The 20239-nt window shown below is 38.1% G+C and overlaps 1 protein-coding gene across 5 annotated transcripts in view; it reads left to right on the top strand.

The window, feature by feature from the left end:
* Window positions 1-20239, top strand: part of LOC117964287 (OTU domain-containing protein 7A-like) — a 110182-nt gene that overhangs the window by 49818 nt on the left and 40125 nt on the right. For 4 of the 5 annotated variants that reach the window (XM_058995041.1, XM_058995038.1, XM_058995036.1 and 1 more), the window contains 3 exons: window positions 1533-1649; window positions 10538-10609; window positions 12194-12348. In XM_058995041.1, coding sequence (XP_058851024.1) covers window positions 12264-12348 — 85 coding nt within the window. In that variant the 5' untranslated portion in view covers window positions 1533-1649; window positions 10538-10609; window positions 12194-12263. The remainder of the gene's footprint in view (window positions 1-1532; window positions 1650-10537; window positions 10610-12193; window positions 12349-20239) is intronic. The other variant, XM_058995039.1, reaches the window with a different exon arrangement.

The following is a 20239-nucleotide window of genomic DNA, read 5'->3' as shown; positions in this document are numbered from 1 at the left end:
TTGCAAAAGGGCAATCCTATGGCAGTACCACTCCACCATTGTCACAGCATTCTTTATTGTATACTGTAATGACATCATTTAACATTAGCATGGTATGCTGTCTGCCAGTATTGCTTTCCCAGCCCTGTGTGTGTGGTTGTAGTTGAGATTATTTGTTCCTGACTAAAAACCTGCCCACTGTTTCCTCCCTCACTCATGAATCATGCAGACTTCATTTTTCCACTTGTTTTTATTGTAGATATTTCTATTTCTTAAGCGTTAAGCGAGACTTGTTCACTTTTTCATGTGGAAGACGCAATACATTCACTATATTTCAATTTCATGGCACAGTGTGTTTTCTGATTTAATGTTCTAATTAAGTTTTTCCATTGATTCAATTTATGTATATTTCTATATAGTTTAATTAGATTTCCCCTTGATTCATTTGGAAGTGAATAGTAATTTAAAAATATATATATATCATCTAGATCAGCAGTTAATGTGTTACCATATAAAAGTAATCCAGTTGTTCAATATCCATAAAAAAATGTATTGCATGTTGCAAAATGGCTGCTAAACCAGTTCTAATACGATTGCAAATCCTATTTTTTTCATTTCTCATCTATTTGTGTTTAACATCTCAGAAAGGTCCTTTAAGAGATTGTTGCTAGCAAAAGAATTCCAAAAATCTGGTGTGCACTTCCATTCGTTTTATAGGTCTGAAACGTGCAGCTTCAAAAGACACACATGTTACAGTAAACATGTATGCCCAGTACTGCATTAGATTAAAGCATTCTAGGTTTGTAAACCATCTTTTCCTTGGTCATTCACCCACCTCTTTAAAAGCTTCTTTCCTGGCATTGCCAACTAGCTGCTTCCCCTAATAACTGACATGCTTTCAGCCACAAACATGTAGTGGCCCAGAGGTGAAGTGAAGTGCACGTTTAACAGATGCCCTAAGAGCAAGGCATTTCGTCTTAGAACTATCTTAAACCTAATGTAGAAACAGATGTTTTAAAATGAAAATACATGTCTGCTGTCACATGTGTTTCTTGCAAAACTGCACATTTGAGACCTACGTATTATTATTAATATTTTTTTTTTTAGCACAAATCACTTTATCATTAGTGCTTCGTGAATATTTAGGCAGCACATCGATCTGTTCTGATTCATAGTGCTGCATTGTTGCAGTGCATGTGAATGTGACACACAGTGAGTTTGGAGAGTTGAATTCGCACACACAATGTGTAATCCAGTGAGATGAGGAAGACAGAACCTGCTTTTTAGCAGCAGGGTGCTTGTAAGAAATACCAGATTTTTTGAAAGGTTATATGCAAATACCTGGACTGTATTCCTAATAAATTAATTCACATTTTTTTAAAGTTAACTGCAAATTTACCAAATCCATGTGTGTGTGCGTGGGTCTGTATGATTATGAAAAAGAAAAAAAGCATCAGGGATCAAGAGCAACACACCACATGTATGAACTACAGCGCTGTATCTGCTCAGTTGATATACAGCAGTTGGACACAATACCTCTCTTTGTCTTGCAGGTCTCATAAATAGGGGTCAGCTTCATTACCTGCCTACCCTGCCTTGGAGACTGTGAAGCACGTCGAATACCAGGGGGCTTCCTCAATGAAACCACAGTGAAGAGAACAAAATAAAAAGTAAGTAATGCTCAAGGTCCATTGTGACATTTTAATAATGTTGCAATGTTACTTTTGGAACGGGCAAGTTCCTGTATAAAGCAAAGGTCACGGAATTACCATTACACTGCATGTGTGTACAGGCCCTCATTGATACTCCTTTCCAGTTGGTGTCTGTGGCGATCATGCACCATTCTAAAGCATGGATGTTGGAAAATCAGGACCCCCTTTTCAAGCCTAGACTGAATGTCAGATATGTGCATATTACCTTGACCTGACACCTCACACATACCTGATTTACATTAGTTATTTTGTTAGGCATTATTTCAGTTTGGGGAAGTTTAAAATATACCCAGAAATCCTGCAGGATTGTGGCTCTCCAGGGCCAGGGTTGGCCACCCCTGTTCTATAGGATTGAGTGCTGTATGATATAAGCTGGTTTGGGACTTGTGTCATGAGAGGCTTTGATGCTGCATTGCTCTTGAATAACGTTATACCAGATTGTAGTGAGCGCCCTACCCCATAATGCACCGTGACCTAAAAAGTTAATCAGGGTTAAAATGTCGCTGGCATTTCACATTAGAATGTTAGGAGGTTCCACAGTTCCTTCACATGAAGGTCATGAAACCAGGCACTATTTGAATGATGTTTCATTGGTGGAGTTGTGTCTTCTGGTTGCCAGATTTATGAATGTCTCAACTGGGGTAGAAGTAAGTTCAGCACAGTGTGTTTGTTTGCTGTTCTTCCTTTACACTGGCCGTGTCTTGTCCCTTGTCACAGTATTTCCTTTGTAACTGACTGACTGGTATAAAGTTGGTGGTTAATTTCAGTTCATGGTTTAGTTGCTCATAGTGTTCATGTAAAGCAGGATTAAGGGATGCCAGTGCGTCCCATCATCATACCAGAGTTTAGTTGCACTCTACATTAAGTGTCATCAGCAATACATTTACAGCTGGTTATGATGTAATGACACTTGATGATTTTTCCTAAATTGGGGTTATGACTATATATCCAGAAAATTATAACTCTGCCATGTTTAGTATTTCCTTGGACATACACATTATGTTTCGATATGATGTATGTAGCCAAATTCTCAACAGGAGTTATTATCAGAATCCTTTTGCATGTGGTATAAAGTATGTCTACTGTTGCCTAGCTACAGGTACTCCCAAGCCAGTATAGGTAGCAGTTGCTACCTTGTATACAAACTGCTGATCAGGCATTTGAGCTGCTGTTCAGCTGAGGTTTTCCCAGGCAGATGTTTTTAAATAAAATGATGATAGTCATCATCTTGTGAACGATCTGCACAAGAAAAAAGAAAACAAAACCGGCAGGAACATCATTTTGCACACATCACGCTTACAGTGCTAAATAGTCACTTCATTGGTAGATTCACTTCATCTTCATATTTTATAATGCACATAATTATAGGTAATTGATATTGAAGTTAGGATGTCCAAAAAAATCAACAAAACCTCATGGAATCATGAAAATATGTGCAGTTTCAATATTTGACAAGCGAGAATTAAAAAAGAAGAAAAAACAAACACTACTAGAAAAATTGAATCAAAGGTTCTAGACACTGAGAGAGACTTCTCGTTAAAATGTTTGCCATTTATATTTAAGTATTTTTTTGTAAAACTTTAGTGGTTTTTTTTTAGTTCTCATGTCCTGCCATAGACACATGAAACAAAGTCTAGATCAGTCACAGTGTTTTTATATTAGTTATTCCATCTATAATGCTACTTTGGCTGATCTAGTCTTTGTTACAAATGTCTGTGACAGGAAACTAGAACTGAGGAGCAGAACTCAGGTAAAAGCACTTTGACACAGACTTTTCCAAAAAAAATAAACCACAGCATTGGAGTAATTGCAATAAGCAAATGTTTGTGCTCATAATGGGTGATGTGTCAATTAACCTTTAGGTAGAGGAAAATGCTGAGTGGAGTTCTCAAGTGCATCTAATCAGTAGGGCAAAGGTGGAGCACACACTTGTTCCGTTATAGAATGAACTAAACATTTCCACTGCAGTAAAAGGGCACTTGAATTAGTCCGCATTGGTCTAAATCAAGTATCGAAACTAGAACATTTCAATTTGAAAATCTGGGCTTTTGGGGAAGATCTGTTATTTTGATTCATAACCACTGATTACAGTCTGGAGTGAAACCATGAACCCAATAATAATAAACAGTATGCAAAACGAAAAGCCAAATATACTTGTCGTAGCGGATTTAGATTACATGCCTGTGTTTTAAAAGGAGGTAGCAAGTTTACATTTTTGCTATACTCCTGTAATCCCCTTTACTTACTGATAAATCATATTTCTGCAGGGAAAAAATATAACAAGCTTATACAATTTTTCCCTTTTAAGTATAAATTATAGACTCAGTTACTACTGTGTTGGAGTAAATATGAAGGTTAAGCTATTTCATGGGAAATAATAAAATGTATAAAAGTCCATGAGCCAGGACCCAAATTTTGGCCGATTTGGTACCAAATGGAGGTACCAAATGAAACACTACTTTCCAAAAAGCGTATTATCTGTAGATTCCAAATATGTATGCTGGATATCTATACCTTCCAAACCAGCTTCAAAACTGAAAAAAATAATGCTATTCCATCACTGTAGCAATTTGATTTTTGAGCCAGTGGGCACAGACCTTTGAGCTTAAAGAGTGGTGTATAGTTAATAATGATTTGATGCGTATTGCATAATATAGTCGGATTTAAAATTTGGGTCCTGGCTCATACCGTTGCAAACACGTGTAAAACTTCAAACACGTGTAAATTGATAAAGCTACTCATTTGGAGTGTGCAGCATGCATTTCTAGCATGGGTTTACCATCCTTGTTCACTGGTATGACGATCATGTGGTACCACGGACTGGCCCATGGACTATAAAGGCATGTGTACCGAATTAGTAGGGACAGGCGTACATGTTATTTTCCCTACTGTTGCTAAGTTTTACCAGTTCAGCATATTAAGCCTAGGATTACATTTTTATTGTGTTACGTCTATCCTTTTACAAAGTACCAACTATCAAAACAAGCAACAACTGTGAAACATATAACGGATTGTTCTGGGCATTTTATTCAGCATTATCATTAAATAATTACACACATGTGTGCAGTGTTTGCATTAAATAATAATAATTGTCATTTGTTTTTTTAAAAGCTGTGATAAAAATAGCAGTGCCATAATGGAAATTCAATCACAGGGTAAATATATGAGGTACAACTATAAGAAACGTAATAAATAGAATAATGATTCGGCTAATGCCTTCATACGTGTTTATGGAATGGTTCAAGATTGTTGAAATTATGTATAAATAGTCCAAATATGGTCACTTTGTCAATGCAAGCTAATTTAAGCACAATAACAGCCTTCTTCAGAAACCACCACCACCACCACTACAGTGACACTACACCATCCTGGTAATTAGTTATGCACAATAATTAGAGCCATCCAGGGTACAGAGCAGTTAATGATTCATCTCTTACTGTGACATGGATTCTGACTGTATCACAGAGTTTCCTAGATTATTAAAACGTTTGTGAGAAGCTGCTTGAACTAAATGTTTCTGTTTTTAACTCTTATAATAACAGCTTTGCGTGGTTAATACCAGCTGCTTGGCACAGCGGAAGATTTCTGATAAAAAGTCCTGATAAAATTGTTTTTGTGATGAACCTTTGCTTTGTCATGTATTCAGATCTGTGAGTAACAGTTGTACCAATTCCTTTTAAAGCCATTCAGTGGTGTCTTTGTTTTATTTTTAGTGGTGTACACATTTCCTTGATAAGAAATTTCAGATCTGTATTTCAGATCTGTATTTCAGAAGTTAGTAGCTGGGTGTCTTCTAAGAATGGACTGACTTTTCCTTTTAAGGTATTCACCTCGGCCCCAGCAGGCGCTGTAGAAAGTGTCTTCTTTCAGAAGACACAATAAACCAAGGTCTTGTGGATTTCTAAGATCCCACGGCACTGTGTCGAAAATGAACAAGAGCCCTAACTCTCAATACAGGTCAATTTATTATTATTATTATTATTATTATTATTATTATTATTTGTTTATTTAGCAGACGCCTTTATCCAAGGCGACTTACAGAGACTAGGGTGTGTGAACTATGCATCAGCTGCAGAGTCACTTACAACTATGTCTCACCCGAAAGACAGAGCACAAGGAGGTTAAGTGACTTGCTCAGGGTCACACAATGAGTCAGAGGCTGAGGTGGGATTTGAACCGGGGACCTCCTCGTTACAGCCCTTTTCTTTAACCACTGCAATGACTGCTAAGACAATATTTTCCCTACCTAAAATGGGCCGTAAATCGTGCTAGCACCATTCTGTCTACTAGAATGAGTCTTAATTTGATTTGTCGTTTTTTTGGTGTCGCATCATAAGATTTGGGTGATTACTAGCGGGGTGTAACGACTGTCACCGTCAGACGAGCACTGGGTTTAGTTTTCATAATGATACCTTTAGCACCGTTCATGACCCTTATTGTGGTTGTTGCTGTGCATTAGAACAGTGAGGTCTCTATTTCACAACTATTCTTTTACTGCCAGTGTGCTTCTGCAAGATAAATATAGCCTGCTTGATTACATCATAAGCCTAAGATATCCCCCTCCTCCACACAATTGTCCAGGAACCACAATAGTGATTTATTTATTTTTTTATTTCTATACAGCGCCTGTAAAGATAAAAGCTTTTTTTTTTTTTTTTTTGCTATCAGTTCCTGAACATCTGAGCACACCCAAAGCAATACGGATCTAGTCTCAGTAGAGTTTTGTTTTTAGCAAGATCCTAACTCTGGAGCCTAGCTACCCACAGGGGTGTATAAGATCCTAACTCTGGAGTCTGGTTACCCGCAGGGGTACTGTATAAGATCCTAACTCTGGAGCCTGGCTACCCACAGGGGTACTGTATAAGATCCTAACTCTGGAGTCTGGTTACCCGCAGGGGTACTGTATAAGATCCTAACTGGAGCCTAGCTACCTGCAGGGGTACTGTATAAGATCCTAACTCTGGAGTCTGGTTACCCGCAGGGGTACTGTATAAGATCCTAACTCTGGAGTCTGGCTACCCGCAGGGGTTCTGTATAAGGGCAGCAGTGTGTAGTAGTGGTTAGGGCTCTGGACTCTTGACCGGCGGGTTGTGGGTTCAATCCCCAGTGGGGGACACTGCTGCTGTACCCTTGAGCAAGGTACTTTACCTAGATTGCTCCAGTAAAAACCCAACTGTATAAATGGGTAATTGTATGTAAAAATAATGTGATATCTTGTAACAATTGTAAGTCGCCCTGGATAAGGGCGTCTGCTAAGAAATAAATAATAATAATAATAATAATAATAAGATCCTAAATCTGGAGTCTGGTTACCCGCAGGGGTACTGTATAAGATCCTAACTGGAGCCTAGCTACCTGCAGGGGTACTGTATAAGATCCTAACACTGGAGTCTGGTTACCCGCAGGGGTACTGTGTAAGATCCTAACTCTGGAGTCTGGCTACCCACAGGGGTACTGTAAAGCTGTTCTGTCTGGACACTTAAAACCTTTTTACTAATGCAATCTGTAAAGTAATGTGCTGGCAGAAAGTGAATTGAGTTTCACAGAAATGAGCCTGCATTCTCAAATTGTCTGCCTGCCATCATTAATCAGATTTCTACCCACAACAATTTAATAACAAAACTGTGGTGAAACATACACCTCCCTGCTCTCTGGGGGGGGGAATACAAAAACACAAGAGAGAAATGCTTTCAACCCCGAACAAAATAAAGATTGTCTTAACCAGACAAATATGCTATCCTCTTACAGCAGACGTCAATGAGATAAATAGACTCAATATTCCTTATCGTTCTCCCCCTTTTCCCCTCACACTTTGGAGGTGGCCCATCTGGAACAGGTGCAAGCTGTCTTCAAACCTTGTACAAAAGAGCTGGGCTACTTTTGCACTTTTAGAGCTTGTAGCCTTATCTCACCGTCATGGGTCAGAATCCGTTGCAGCACTGCATCAAACACAGACAGTGCTGTGTAACAGTACCAGACCCAATATCTATACATATATTTGATATATTTGATAACTTGAATAATAACACTATGTAACACAATTTTTGTTCCTGGGTAGTAAGTGTTATTTCCTAATTGCTTATGCCTCAAAAGTATAGAAAATGGCTATTATTCCCCACAAACTTTGCTTTTGTGACCAGGACAGTGATATTTTGAAATTTACCTATTTCCAATGAGAAAACAGGCGAATTTGTGTCTTTTCGTTCACATAAAGTCAGAAAAAAACAACAGATGAATCCAAATTAACATGTATTTATACTAAAGTAATACAAAAATGACTACAAAAGATTTAGAAGTGAGTAGTTTTTCGAGATTTACGATTATACTGTAAATCACTTTCACGAATCAGCCCCCAAATGTAGTCTCCCATCATGTTCTCGTTATACTGTCCTTGATAGCGGCGTTCAAAGTCCAGTATATCCTGGTGGAAGCGCTCGCCTTGCTCCTCCGAGTACGCTCCCATGTTCTCCTTGAATTTATCAAGATGAGCATCAAGGATATGGACTTTGAGGGACATCCTACAGCCCATTGTGCCGTAGTTCTTCACCAGAGTCTCAACCAGCTCCACATAGTTTTCGGCCTTGTGATTTCCCAGGAAGCCCCGAACCACTGCGACAAAGCTGTTCCAAGCCGCTTTCTCCTTACTAGTGAGCTTCTTGGGGAATTCATTGCACTCCAGGATCTTCTTTATCTGTGGTCCGATGAAGACACCAGCTTTGACCTTTGCCTCAGACAGCTTAGGGAAGAAGTCTTGAAGGTACTTGAAGGCTGCCGACTCCTTATCTAGAGCTCTGACAAATTGTTTCATAAGGCCCAATTTGATGTGCAGTGGTGGCATCAGCACCTTCCGGGGGTCCACCAGTGGCTCCCACTTGACGTTCCTCCCCACAGAGAACTCGGTCTGCTGTGGCCAGTCCCGCCTGTGGTAGTGCGCCTTGGTGTCCCTGCTGTCCCAAAGGCAAAGATAGCAGGGAAACTTGGTAAAACCGCCTTGGAGACCCATCAGGAATGCCACCATTTTGAAGTCTCCTATGACCTTGATGCCATCTCAGAAAAATGCAGATATGTATCCACTTAGGCAGCTGGAACTAAACTGAACTGGTGGGCTTAAGGCCCCTGTATTTATACTACTATTTTTATTACTGGAAAGTTACTTGGAGTAACTTCTAGAAAGTTCTAGAAGTTACTCCAAGTTTACTCACCACTGAATCTATCTGGAATGTTATTGAAAATAGGTAAATTTCAAAATATCACTGTCCTGTTCACAAAAGCAAAGTTTGTGGGGAATAATAGCCAGTTTCTATACTTTTGAGGCATAAGCAATTAGAAAATAACACTTACTACCCAGGAACAAAAAAATAAATAAAAAAATTGTTACACGGTGTAATGTTCTGAATGTTGTACTTGCACTTTGTTCTAATACTCATACTAATAACAAAGTTGAATCCAGCATTGTGCCCTTATTTTCGCTCTGTGGGACTGACTACCATAAAACGACCTAATAATTATTATTAACTGGGTAACTTGTTGTATACCTAACTTAAATATAAAAAATAAAGTATACCGAACTATACACGGGGGGGGGGGGGGGGGGGAATGCAAAAAAGTTACTTAGGACAGTGACCTACGATTTTGTGAACTCAAATAAACAAATATTTTTCACAATCTTCTCTGAAATTTGCGGTCCTAAAGGACTTTCATCCCATTTCACTTAGGTCCGGCAGTGCTTAGGCAGACCTAGTTTCGGGATAATTTGACTGTGAACCATCATTTTCACCAAAGTAGCAAAATTGCTTTAAGATTGACATTTTATGCTTTGAGCATTTCAGGACCTCCTTCAAGGGTTCATAAAATGGTTATAATTTCTACCATGTATTCATTCTAAAAAAATATTTTAATGGTTTCAAAATGTTGGTGTTTTATTTTACTTCACTTTTTAAAAAAAAACAAAATACAGTGCATTAGAAAAAACAAATTAAAGTCATTACGAAAAGTGTCATGGCAACGTTATTTTCTCACCTGCTGTACCTAGTAACTGGTTTTTTTTTTGTTTCCAAAGAAGCATCGCTGAATTAACCGTCTGCAATTGCCAACTATTTCTCATGATAAAAGCTCAAAGTGACATCTTATGACATAGCTGTACCTCACACTGATCAACCCGTTTCATAGTATGTATTTGTATTTACAGCATTGTACTGTATAAACCAAAATGAGTCTATTTAAAAACTAGAATAAGCAAATAATCTGTAAAGATTATAATAATAAATAAAGCTCTTCAACACAAAGGTAAAGCTACTGCGTGTGATGTTTCAGGCAGGAAACTCTAAATAACCTGCAGTAGGATCATTACATTATCAACCAAAAGTCAAGCAGACATTTATTATTAACATCAAATCTCCCTAATACCGTATATAGTGCAAGGTCTGAAGAGGTTGTTTTTCAAATACGGCTGTAAAATTCAAAGTGACCTAATGTTTCCGTTTTATTAATGATTTCGCTTATGCTTGAACTGTTATGCAAAAAAAAAAAAAAAAAACAGGGTGGAAATTCTTAATAATAAAAAAAAAACAAGACAGCATTTGCATTTCATTTGCAGGTTTCAGTAGTTGCCTCAGAACATGCTTTTGGTTCCTAGGACGTGAGTCATTATCACACACTAGTGGGATTGTTACTTTTCTCAGCTAGTGGATGGTACAAACTGCTGACAGCAAGCCGCTGAATTCATAGTGCATCGCTCGGCACAAACGACTCACTCGACAAAGGAAGCTTTACTTCCTACTGAGCACAGAGGGGTCATCAATAAAGTCACTCATCTTTTTTTTTTTCTTTCCATGACTGCATCACAGATATTCATGTCAGGGCTTTGGTTAACACATCCTGTCCCCTGCGGAGTGGACTGACCCAGCAGGTGCTTCCAGGTAAAACTGAATTTTCTTGAGATGCCCAAGGGATATTTAGTCTGCATGTACTGGTGGATGGAACCTGTGCTCCGGTAACACTAACAGTGTGTGAGTGCAACCTGTAATGTCTGAGTAGAGTGCTCTGTTATTGATAGCATTGTGGTATATACGTTTCTTTTGAATAATCGATTGTTTTCATGCAGAGAGTTTAGGCTTAAACCATAATCGGCAGTGGTGTCTCTTTTTATATTGGTTTGCACAACAGTGGATGCTAATATTCCATTTGTGTAAGTGTTGTGGTCTCCCTTTTTGTAGTATGATTAAATGTTTCTTTTCTAAGAAATCTCAAACCACATTTTCAAAGCTTTTACTCCCAAGTTTAACTATTTTTGAAAAGGAGAAAAGGTTTCATGTTAATGTTACAAAATAAGAAACCAACAACTTGCTAAGTGACCTTGGATTATATTATTTTGTAGTTAAGTGTAGTAAAATTAGTATTATTTTTTTTTTTTCCTTTTAAAACAAATCTGGTTTCTCATGCCGTTTGCCTCTAGGGGAAAATAAAGGCCAGTATGATGAATGTAAAAAAGGCACACTGATAGTTGTTGTATGTTTTACATTAAGAAAAATATCATTTTATATGTACTGTATAGTGGATGTATGTGCTGTTTCAAGTCTCAGGGTACCTGCAGCATACAGTATTTTCTACCGGAAAACATTTTTACAGAATAGGGGGAACATGCAGTATTTATAGCGTTTTATTGATCAAAACCCCCGTTTTTATTTTATGAATAATATGAGGGGTCAAATCCTGTTGAAAATGGTTTCTTCAGCCTTCAGTAAATCATTATTCGAGCTTGAATGACATTGACCTTTGAGGTACTTCAGGGTCCTATAGGTGTATTTACTTTGACTTACTCTAAAGTTTTTTGTATTGACTATTTACTGACGATTGACCCAGCTTCTAGCGTCATTAGTGTTCCACCTTTTGTTTTTCATAGTTTTAACATAAGCCACATGTCTCAATCCTGAATCTCATACAAAAACAACAGCACTTTTATTTTTAATAATTTACTTCCTATTATGTTTTTTTGTGATTTGTGAGAAGTTCAAATGTTGTTTGTAGGAGTTCTCTTATTAGAAGAGATGTCATTTTGCGCTGTTTGAGTGAACAGAACCCACATGGCATGAGATGACATCTTGTATACGATAGGAGACACCCTACACAAGATGCATTAACTTAAATAAGGGTTATCAGTAGTAGAAATGTCTCTTATGCTTGCTATAACAAAGCTTGAACTATAAGGGGCATGCTTATTTGGCTCGGAGTGTGTTAAAACATAAAACTTTGGGTAACAGAAACAAGCTGAACTGAAAAAGTAGAGATTGCTAACTATTGCATAATGTACCATTCTTTTTTAGATTCAGAGTGAACATGGCTTTGGGACACTGCAGTTTTAAGCATCGATAGCCAATGCTTAACAATCACTTTCAGAATATATAGTTGATTATCACAGGACACGGTATGTTTATATGCAGATAAATGCACAAACACACAGTATATCTAGTTCCTTAACTAAAATGAATGCTTCAATATTACAGATGAGAGATTAACAGCCTGGTGACGACTACAGGTTCTGCTGCGGGTCGGGCAGCACCTCTACATGATCACATGACTCTTGATATGGATGCGGTCCTGTCAGACTTTGTTCGGTCCACAGGGGCAGAACCTGGTCTGGCAAGAGACCTGCTGGAAGGTAAGCGATGTCTCCCAGGGGGGCTGGGGTGAGTTAATACCGGGTACACTGCTGTCAGAGTCCCTGTTCATGTCGTAGACCCCCTCAATGAAACACAATCCAGACATATTTGTTACAGTAGTGATTTTCAAAGCTTCCTCAGTTTTTATCCAATTTGTGGCGCCAGGGCTATTGGCAAGAATGAATCTGATAACTGGTTTTAGTAGTCATAGCAGTAATGGTATGGTGTTGTGTGTTGGTTGGTATCCTGCACGTTTCTTCTCTGGAGTCCTGGGTTTTAAGCGCTGCAAAAGGTGGTTTAAAAAGCAGTTTTTCTGTCATTTGTAAATGCAGCCCATTGGTACTTCAAGGGTACTCTTACCCAGAGTATATGTTGCAGTAGCACAACAGAGACCTACTTGTAATATTTGTTTCTTGCAGCATACATTGAGATTGAAACCTTTGTTGCAAATTGGAAAGGTGTCTGTCAAGAATTAGTAAAACCATAGAACCCCCCTCCCCTTAAAGAAGTCTGGGACAAGGATTTGGAAGAGAGGTCCAAGAAAGAGGATTCCTTTTCAACAGAGATTGCTTGATATGTCACATTGTGGTGTGTTTCAAAATTGTAAACATTAACCCTTTAGACTGTGGGAAATGCCTATTTTGGGTAAGGTTAAAAATAATTGTATAACAATCAAGAGTTTAACGGATTACAGCCAATTGCAATCCGAAATGTAGGACTGTATAAAAGTTTGGTGAAGAATCAAGGCAGTTATAATGTTCACCATGTAGAGTGTGATGGATGGATGGACTCAATCAGCACACGAGGGTCTCCATTTTATCAATGAGGTCCCTGAAAATGTGTTTCCTTTATGACGCCATATACTGAATCTGTTTTCATACTATCTCACACATTACAGCTCTTACAGCTTGAGCTCTTTGCTTAACTGACAATACGAGTTAACCAAGCAGCTGTGTAATTACCAGTGTGCACTGCATCGACATCTTTTACAGCAACATTTTCTATACCGCTGCCTGCTTGACAGCTGCCAACTGCAGAAAATAAGCACTAATGTCAAATGTTTACCAATTACAGTGTTAACGCCTGCTGGGGTTGTGGGTATATGGGGGCATCTGTCCGTCATTTTAACCAAATGGAACTGTACTCTGTTCCATGAAAAAAGTGAATTGGTACCAGTAACATTCATATAGTGTGCTGTAAAGACCATCTTGTGTTTTTATTTTCACTGTAAATTCTTATGTCAAGTTGCATCCTAAATCAGGTTTAGACTGATAACGTTTCTGTGATGATATTTCACCACTGTAGCATACGTGCTGCTCCTGCTGCATGTATAACTATCTATTTTTTTATGCTAAAAATATTTCTTCGTGCACATTACTTGCACTTCAGTTTAGTAAGATAACTAATAAACATGCTGCTCATTTTCAATAAACTCAACAGTGGCACTGGCAGTAGACAGACTAGTTTACAGGTTGCAAGGATGTGTGAATTAGGTTATTGTCGATACCACAGTCCATTGAAGGTCACGTCAGCAATGCCTCACAATTTTAAACAATGGATATTATGTTTTACAGATTAGATTCCAATATTATTTTCATTTCTCTGTTTTCATGGACATGCCTCAGAAGTCCAATAATTAAATTAAAAAAGGCTTCTGTGGTTATGGTTCATTTTTAAATGGGTTATAAAGCATAGTGACGGCATTGTAAAGCATAGCTTAGCATTGTAAAGCTCAGAAGTGTATGGTAAAGCATATTACGAAGCATGGCATATGATAAATGCACCATGGGGAAAAGCATAGAGAAGCTGCTGCTGTTTTTTGTTTTTTATGAATTTACACATGCATTGGCATTTTGTGATATACTGTTCTAGATGTGGTGACTGTAGGTCATAGTGATACTAACCCTTGTAATGTTAATTGCATTAGATAACTGGCAGAGGATACGTAGGTTACTAGCGTTGGTGAATATGAATTCTGTGTGAACCTTAGAATGCATACTGTACTGTATGTAGTTATCCTGTGCAATCAACGAAAGGCATTTTATAACATCTAATTATAGGAACTTCACAGCGTTATGTTCCTGTCTGAAATTCCTCATGCTCATTTGAAAAATGTTAGTGAGGCGCGGTCCAGTTTGAGAATTGGCCTGCTCTATTTTTCTATTTATATTCTTGCTGAACCTGCTTGTTCACCGTAGCTTGGGTCCGAGTTCAAAGAAGGCCCTGGGCTTGTGCCAATATTGAATTCGCCTTAAAGTTGTAACCCTTGCCTTTGCGGCTGCATCAACCCCTTCACTGCAGTATAAATGCCTGGCCTGGCCACTGTATGAGTACCTGTCTTCAGAGTGGATTTGGCATCGCCATGAATTAGTGATGCAAATTAGCTTGATCCTGTGATGTGATGTTTGCTCCCTGCAGAACTATGTTCTGTAACAAAGGTGGCCCAACCTGATATTAGGTACTGGTCCTATTAAAGTGGTCAAGCAGTGTCTGTCTCCTGCACTTTCTGATAATAGATTATCTTACCTATTCCTTCCCTGCATTTACTGTCCCAAGCCCTTTTTGGATGCCTTGGGTGTGTGTGGTATCACTCTCTAGAGGAAAAAACTGGATTTAGTACTGTGTTTGGTGCTTTGGGAACCATTCTCAGAACCCCTGTCAGCATGCATGTGGAAGAAAACAGGCTTTCTGCAGACCACAAGGTTAGCAGCTTGTTGTCCTACAATAGCATTTAGCATGACCTCCTGCTGTTTAAGAGCACAGTATACATACAGCAGAGCCAACTACAGCTGTCTCTCCTTTTCGTACACCTTTGACTGCCAGAGAAAATGACAAGAGGAAACATCAACAAAAATGGATCAAGAATAAATAGAAACTTGTCAACTTGCCAGAGCTTTAAAATCTTTCCTTTTGTTAGTTTTAGCTGTCGGAGACACTGGCTCTCTGATTTGATTCTAAACTTAGCTATGAAAAAGGTGACCTGTCATGCACTTCCATCCCCTATAATGCTCAGTTTTGAATGAAATTGAAATCACATTAATAACACTGTTTAGGTTTTTCTGTTATTAAAATGGTACCTGTTTTAGAACTGTTTTTGTATATTAAAATTGTACTGTGCATTGTGGCCAGGCAACTATTTTGCACTGCGCCTATACTTACATCTACCCCATGGTGTGTAAATCAATGAACTTCTGCAATACAGTGAACACACGATTTGAACTTGTATCATCATACCGTATGGATGAAGTTTCCTGGCAATACACCACTGGGCAGTATATGCGCTGGCGCTTACTAATGTAAAAGATACTTGTAGGTTGATCTAGTTTATGTTACAGGCGTCTGTGGGAAAATAGTACTGAAGAGCAGATCCTTCAATAAGAACAACGCAGAACGATTGCAAAAAATATAAATTAAAAGGGAAAAATGCTTTTTGAAGCTACTTTATCTTTTAAACTTTAAGTATACAGGAAATAAGGGTGCATTTTAACTCTTGAATGAGTGTAGAATGCAATGCATGTAGGTGGAGGTTTCAGTGCTTGAGAAACCAATTGATTTTTGGGAATGATAATCCAGGAGAAAGGTCAGGTCAGGTCAGGGCTGGGTTGTACAGTTGCTCATTTCACTGTCAAAGTGTCACTTTCTGTGGTACTGTGGCTTAGTGCCCTACACTAAAAAAAATATCGCTGTTTAATGCAGCTAGGGCATTAGCCTGGCAGACCACAATTGGGATATTTGGTTGTTCTTGGAAAAGCTGAACCAGTGCCAAACATGCACCCATAATGTAATCATAGGCAATCTTGATTGAGAAAAATACGATGTGACTGTTTTCATTTGGGTTGTAACCACTGACAATCTACAGTTCAGGTGCAATTAAACCCTCCCTTTCTTTACACAAGCTTCTCTCCGAATTTAAGATCCATGTTGTTTACTCTTTATGAATGACAACGGGTGATTGTATATTTGCTACATGCACATTTGTTTTTGTAATACCATGAGAATTGGTCATCCAATTACAGTGAATCTTGGGATGGACACACATTCACACATGTTCTTGACAGTATTAGAATCTAGGTCATGATGTCATGAAAAATTGGTTGGGCTTATTGAAGGCTAAATTTTAGCATCTTTTGTTACAAACAGCAGTTCAATATGCTATCCCTGTGGCTCTCAACACAAAGCACACACTGTCCCCATATAGCTGAATCTAATTACAGTACAGTCCTTAAAAGCAATCGATTCCTAGGCATTTAGTGGAAAAAGTTACCATGTGTTTTTTGTGCGCCAATTCCCTCTATTGGCAGGATGGGGATTCCAATATAATAGCCTTTTTCTCATACATAGTCAACATTGCCATATGCCTCCTCCTGTACCTGCTGGCTGGACCAGGTGTCGTTTTTAATTGGGTCCTAAGTGTACCTTTTTTTCACACCCTGGAAGCAGCTGTTGTAAAATTGCTCCATTTAATATTTATTAAAAAAAAAATGTATGTGGTGAAAGATTATTTCAAACAGAAAGGAAATCTAATGAGATGGTTTCTGTTTCTAAGTGGCATTTGAAATGTTAATATTGGCTTCTTTATGCAAGCTGCCCTCTGAGAACTGGTATGGCAGTCCCTGTGGAATTGCTGCTTTTGGCTGTTCTCCTTTTTAAAATATAAAACATCTAAAATTCCTGTTCTCAAATGGACAACGTCCATATTGGAAACAACACTTGACAGAGAGCTTCCATCACCATAAACCAGACTGTCATACTCTCGCCATATTTATGACAGTGGTTTTATGAATCTGACATTCCCATATATGTTCTCAAAATCCTGAACTGCAGCACTGCATCTGCCTAAGAATGGGCTGACCGTTCACTATACCAGTTAGCAAGAGGGTTGGGAGATATCTATTCTCTATTCTCGTGTCATTGTTTGTCATAAAGAAGTGTAAGATGATATACCTGCCATAGGATTTCAATTGGACTGTGGGGTGTGTACAGCTATGGCCAAAAGTTTTTTTTAATTTGAACATAATTTAGATCTTTTACTTAACATCATGTGATCCAAGAAACTACAAAATGGTATCGCAAAAGTGTACCGGAAGCCATATTAGTAGTAATGTTAGTAGTAGTATTTAATGTTAGATTTTGAAATATCACATTTTTAAATGTCAGTTTCTCATTAAGTATATGGAAAACTTCAAAGTGGTATGTAATTGAATATGTTAACGTAATGTTAAACAGCAGGTTTCATTCAACCTTACCTTCCAGACAGATGATTAGCTTGTTCCATGCAGCTGTTTCTAAGAGGTACAGGTATTCAATCCACCCTTGCTGGGCTGTGGTGTATGGGGTGGGCTTACTTGTTGCCTACTTTAATAACCTGGTAACCCTGAATGAATAATTGTCCCATTTTCAAATTATATACAAGTATTTTTTTCTTATTCATTTCATGTGATAATTTGACCTTTGAACTAACCCAGCCTACTCTAGATGTATAGAGAAGGTGATGTAGGTGCCAAGTCGAAAGATCTGAGAGCTGAGCTTGTCTGCATTTGTAGTTTTAGAGCTTTCAACCTCTTCTTATCTCACCGTCAGGGGGCAGGACAGAATCCGTAATGGCAGTGTATCACAAACAGGTAAAAACAGATACAGAGGTGAAAGGTGAAAGATCAATAAAATGACAGTTGAATTTACATTTACTTTAGGATTAACATCTTGTAAAGTAATTTCCTGTAAACAAAACATGAATCACTCTGTACATTCACAGTAAAACCTTTTAGCAAGGGCTGTACATACAGTGCAGCTCTCTGGATGACTGTGAAACTGACAGTGTTATTTCATAATGTTAAATTGTATCCTGCCATGATTTATGGTTTGTGGTTTCCCAAGCCTCTAAAGATTTACTGCAGTTAAAGGGAAATGGCTGGATAAGAATCAATAGGGAATATACAAAAACATAAACACTGCACCTTGCAGACTATTGTACTCCAAATTAAAATGAAACTGGGCACTGTGATGTCAGGTTTTCCTTCAGCTCCTGTACCCTTTGTGTGAATAGCGGTTGATTCCATAGTACCAAGACATTTTGTTTGATGATGCAGGCCTTGTGGTAATGTAATAATGTATCATTCTTTTACTGGCCAGATTCATGGGCCTCCATTAGTCAGATATTTGGAGCCACATCTGGGCATCAATAGTACGCTTTGACATAATTATTTATTGCAGATTAATAAATTTATAGATAAAAGTAAACCGTTAAATCCTCCACCATTACTGGTATTTATTTATTTAATATTATGCATTTACTTTAAGCACATACCTCCAATAAGTACTGGAAGAGGAATGGGAAGTAAACTTGCACACAAAGTGTTCAATAATTCACATCTAAAAGCATAGAAAAGCAACAGAAAATGATGAGAATATACAGGTTTCCAAGGTTCAAATAATCAGACTGTCTGCCTGCTTAATATCTTGGTTGCTGCTGTGTCTCTGGGACGGTGTTGTGAAAGCTTGGAAGGTAGAACCACCAGCAATGCTGAATTTGTTGGGTGAACTTGACTTTGACCTATCCAAAATGGTTGACTGACCATGATTGCTTCAAAACTTTCTTTCAGGTTTTTGTTGAGTGATAACTCTTGATGCAAATGTCTGTTAGATGGAGGTGACCTAATTACTGACTGGTGGCCAATTTTATTGGGCATGTGGGCTCCTCATTTTGTTGCCATACTGTAGGTCCTCACAAACCACAAACTGTAGTGGATTAAAAAGGGCATCAAGAGGGTTAGTAGGGAGCTGCAGGGATCTACACTAAACAGGAGTGTTACTCTGACTTCAGCAAGGCATTTGAGAGTAGTCATTGGGGCACACCATTGATGGATGCAAGTTCTACTGTCAGATTCTCTTAGAGACAGAGTCTTAATTCAGAGAGGAGATTACCCTCTAGGTTAATGCTCCACTGATTTAGGTTTGTAGAGTTACTTTACTGTTGAGTTACTTCTGAATTTTTACATTACAAAAAAATAAAATGAAAAATAAAATAAAAAATAAATGATATATATATATATATATAATGACTTTTATTAAGTCACTCGCTACTAAAATAATATATTCCATGGGCGTATTTTTATTCTAACCAGCACAGTGGTCCTTGTCTGTTGTCATAGCGATGGTCTGATAAAGTAGAGTAGGCACAGATTGCTACATTACAAATGTGCGTTTGCCTAAAGTATGTGAGTTTGTTTGCAAGTTTACATCAGTACATATTTCTTAAACTAGTATGAGAGCAGGTCTTGGAAATAGAAAGGTTAAAAAAGTTGATATAGAAAGCTGTCTTTTGAACTTTTTGTTATTGCAGTCCTTTTGCATGAATTGTATTTCCAGAGAGCAGAGTAAGGCTTCAGCACAACACATTAAATGTTATTATTATTATTATTTATTTCTTAGCAGACACCCTTGTCCAGGGCGACTTACAATTGTTACAAGATATCACATTATTTTTACATACAATTACATTCTTTTTTACACATTATTTTTTACATACAATTACCCATTTATTCAGTTGGGTTTTTACTGGAGCAATCTAGGTAAAGTACCTTGCTCAAGGGTACAGCAGCAGTGTCACCCACCAGGGATTGAACCCACAACCCTCCGGTCAAGAGTCCAGAGCCCTAACCACTACTCCACACTGCTGCCCCTGTTAAATGTTGTACTCCATATTAAATGGTGTACTCCAAACTGTCTCCAAGTAAGCAGCAGGAATTCAAGAAAAATCACCATCTGCTGGGAAGTGACAAAGTAATGACCTTATTGTTCTATAGCATTTTCATTTCTGAAGGCAAATATTATAAGGTACTGCGTATTGAGCCTACACCGGAAATAGTTTCTGAATAATAAACCGTGAAAGGA

The sequence above is a fragment of the Acipenser ruthenus genome, chromosome 21 (genome assembly GCF_902713425.1).
Source record: "Acipenser ruthenus chromosome 21, fAciRut3.2 maternal haplotype, whole genome shotgun sequence".
NCBI classification, from domain to species: domain Eukaryota; kingdom Metazoa; phylum Chordata; class Actinopteri; order Acipenseriformes; family Acipenseridae; genus Acipenser; species Acipenser ruthenus.
This window is presented reverse-complemented; position numbering and strand designations above follow the sequence as displayed.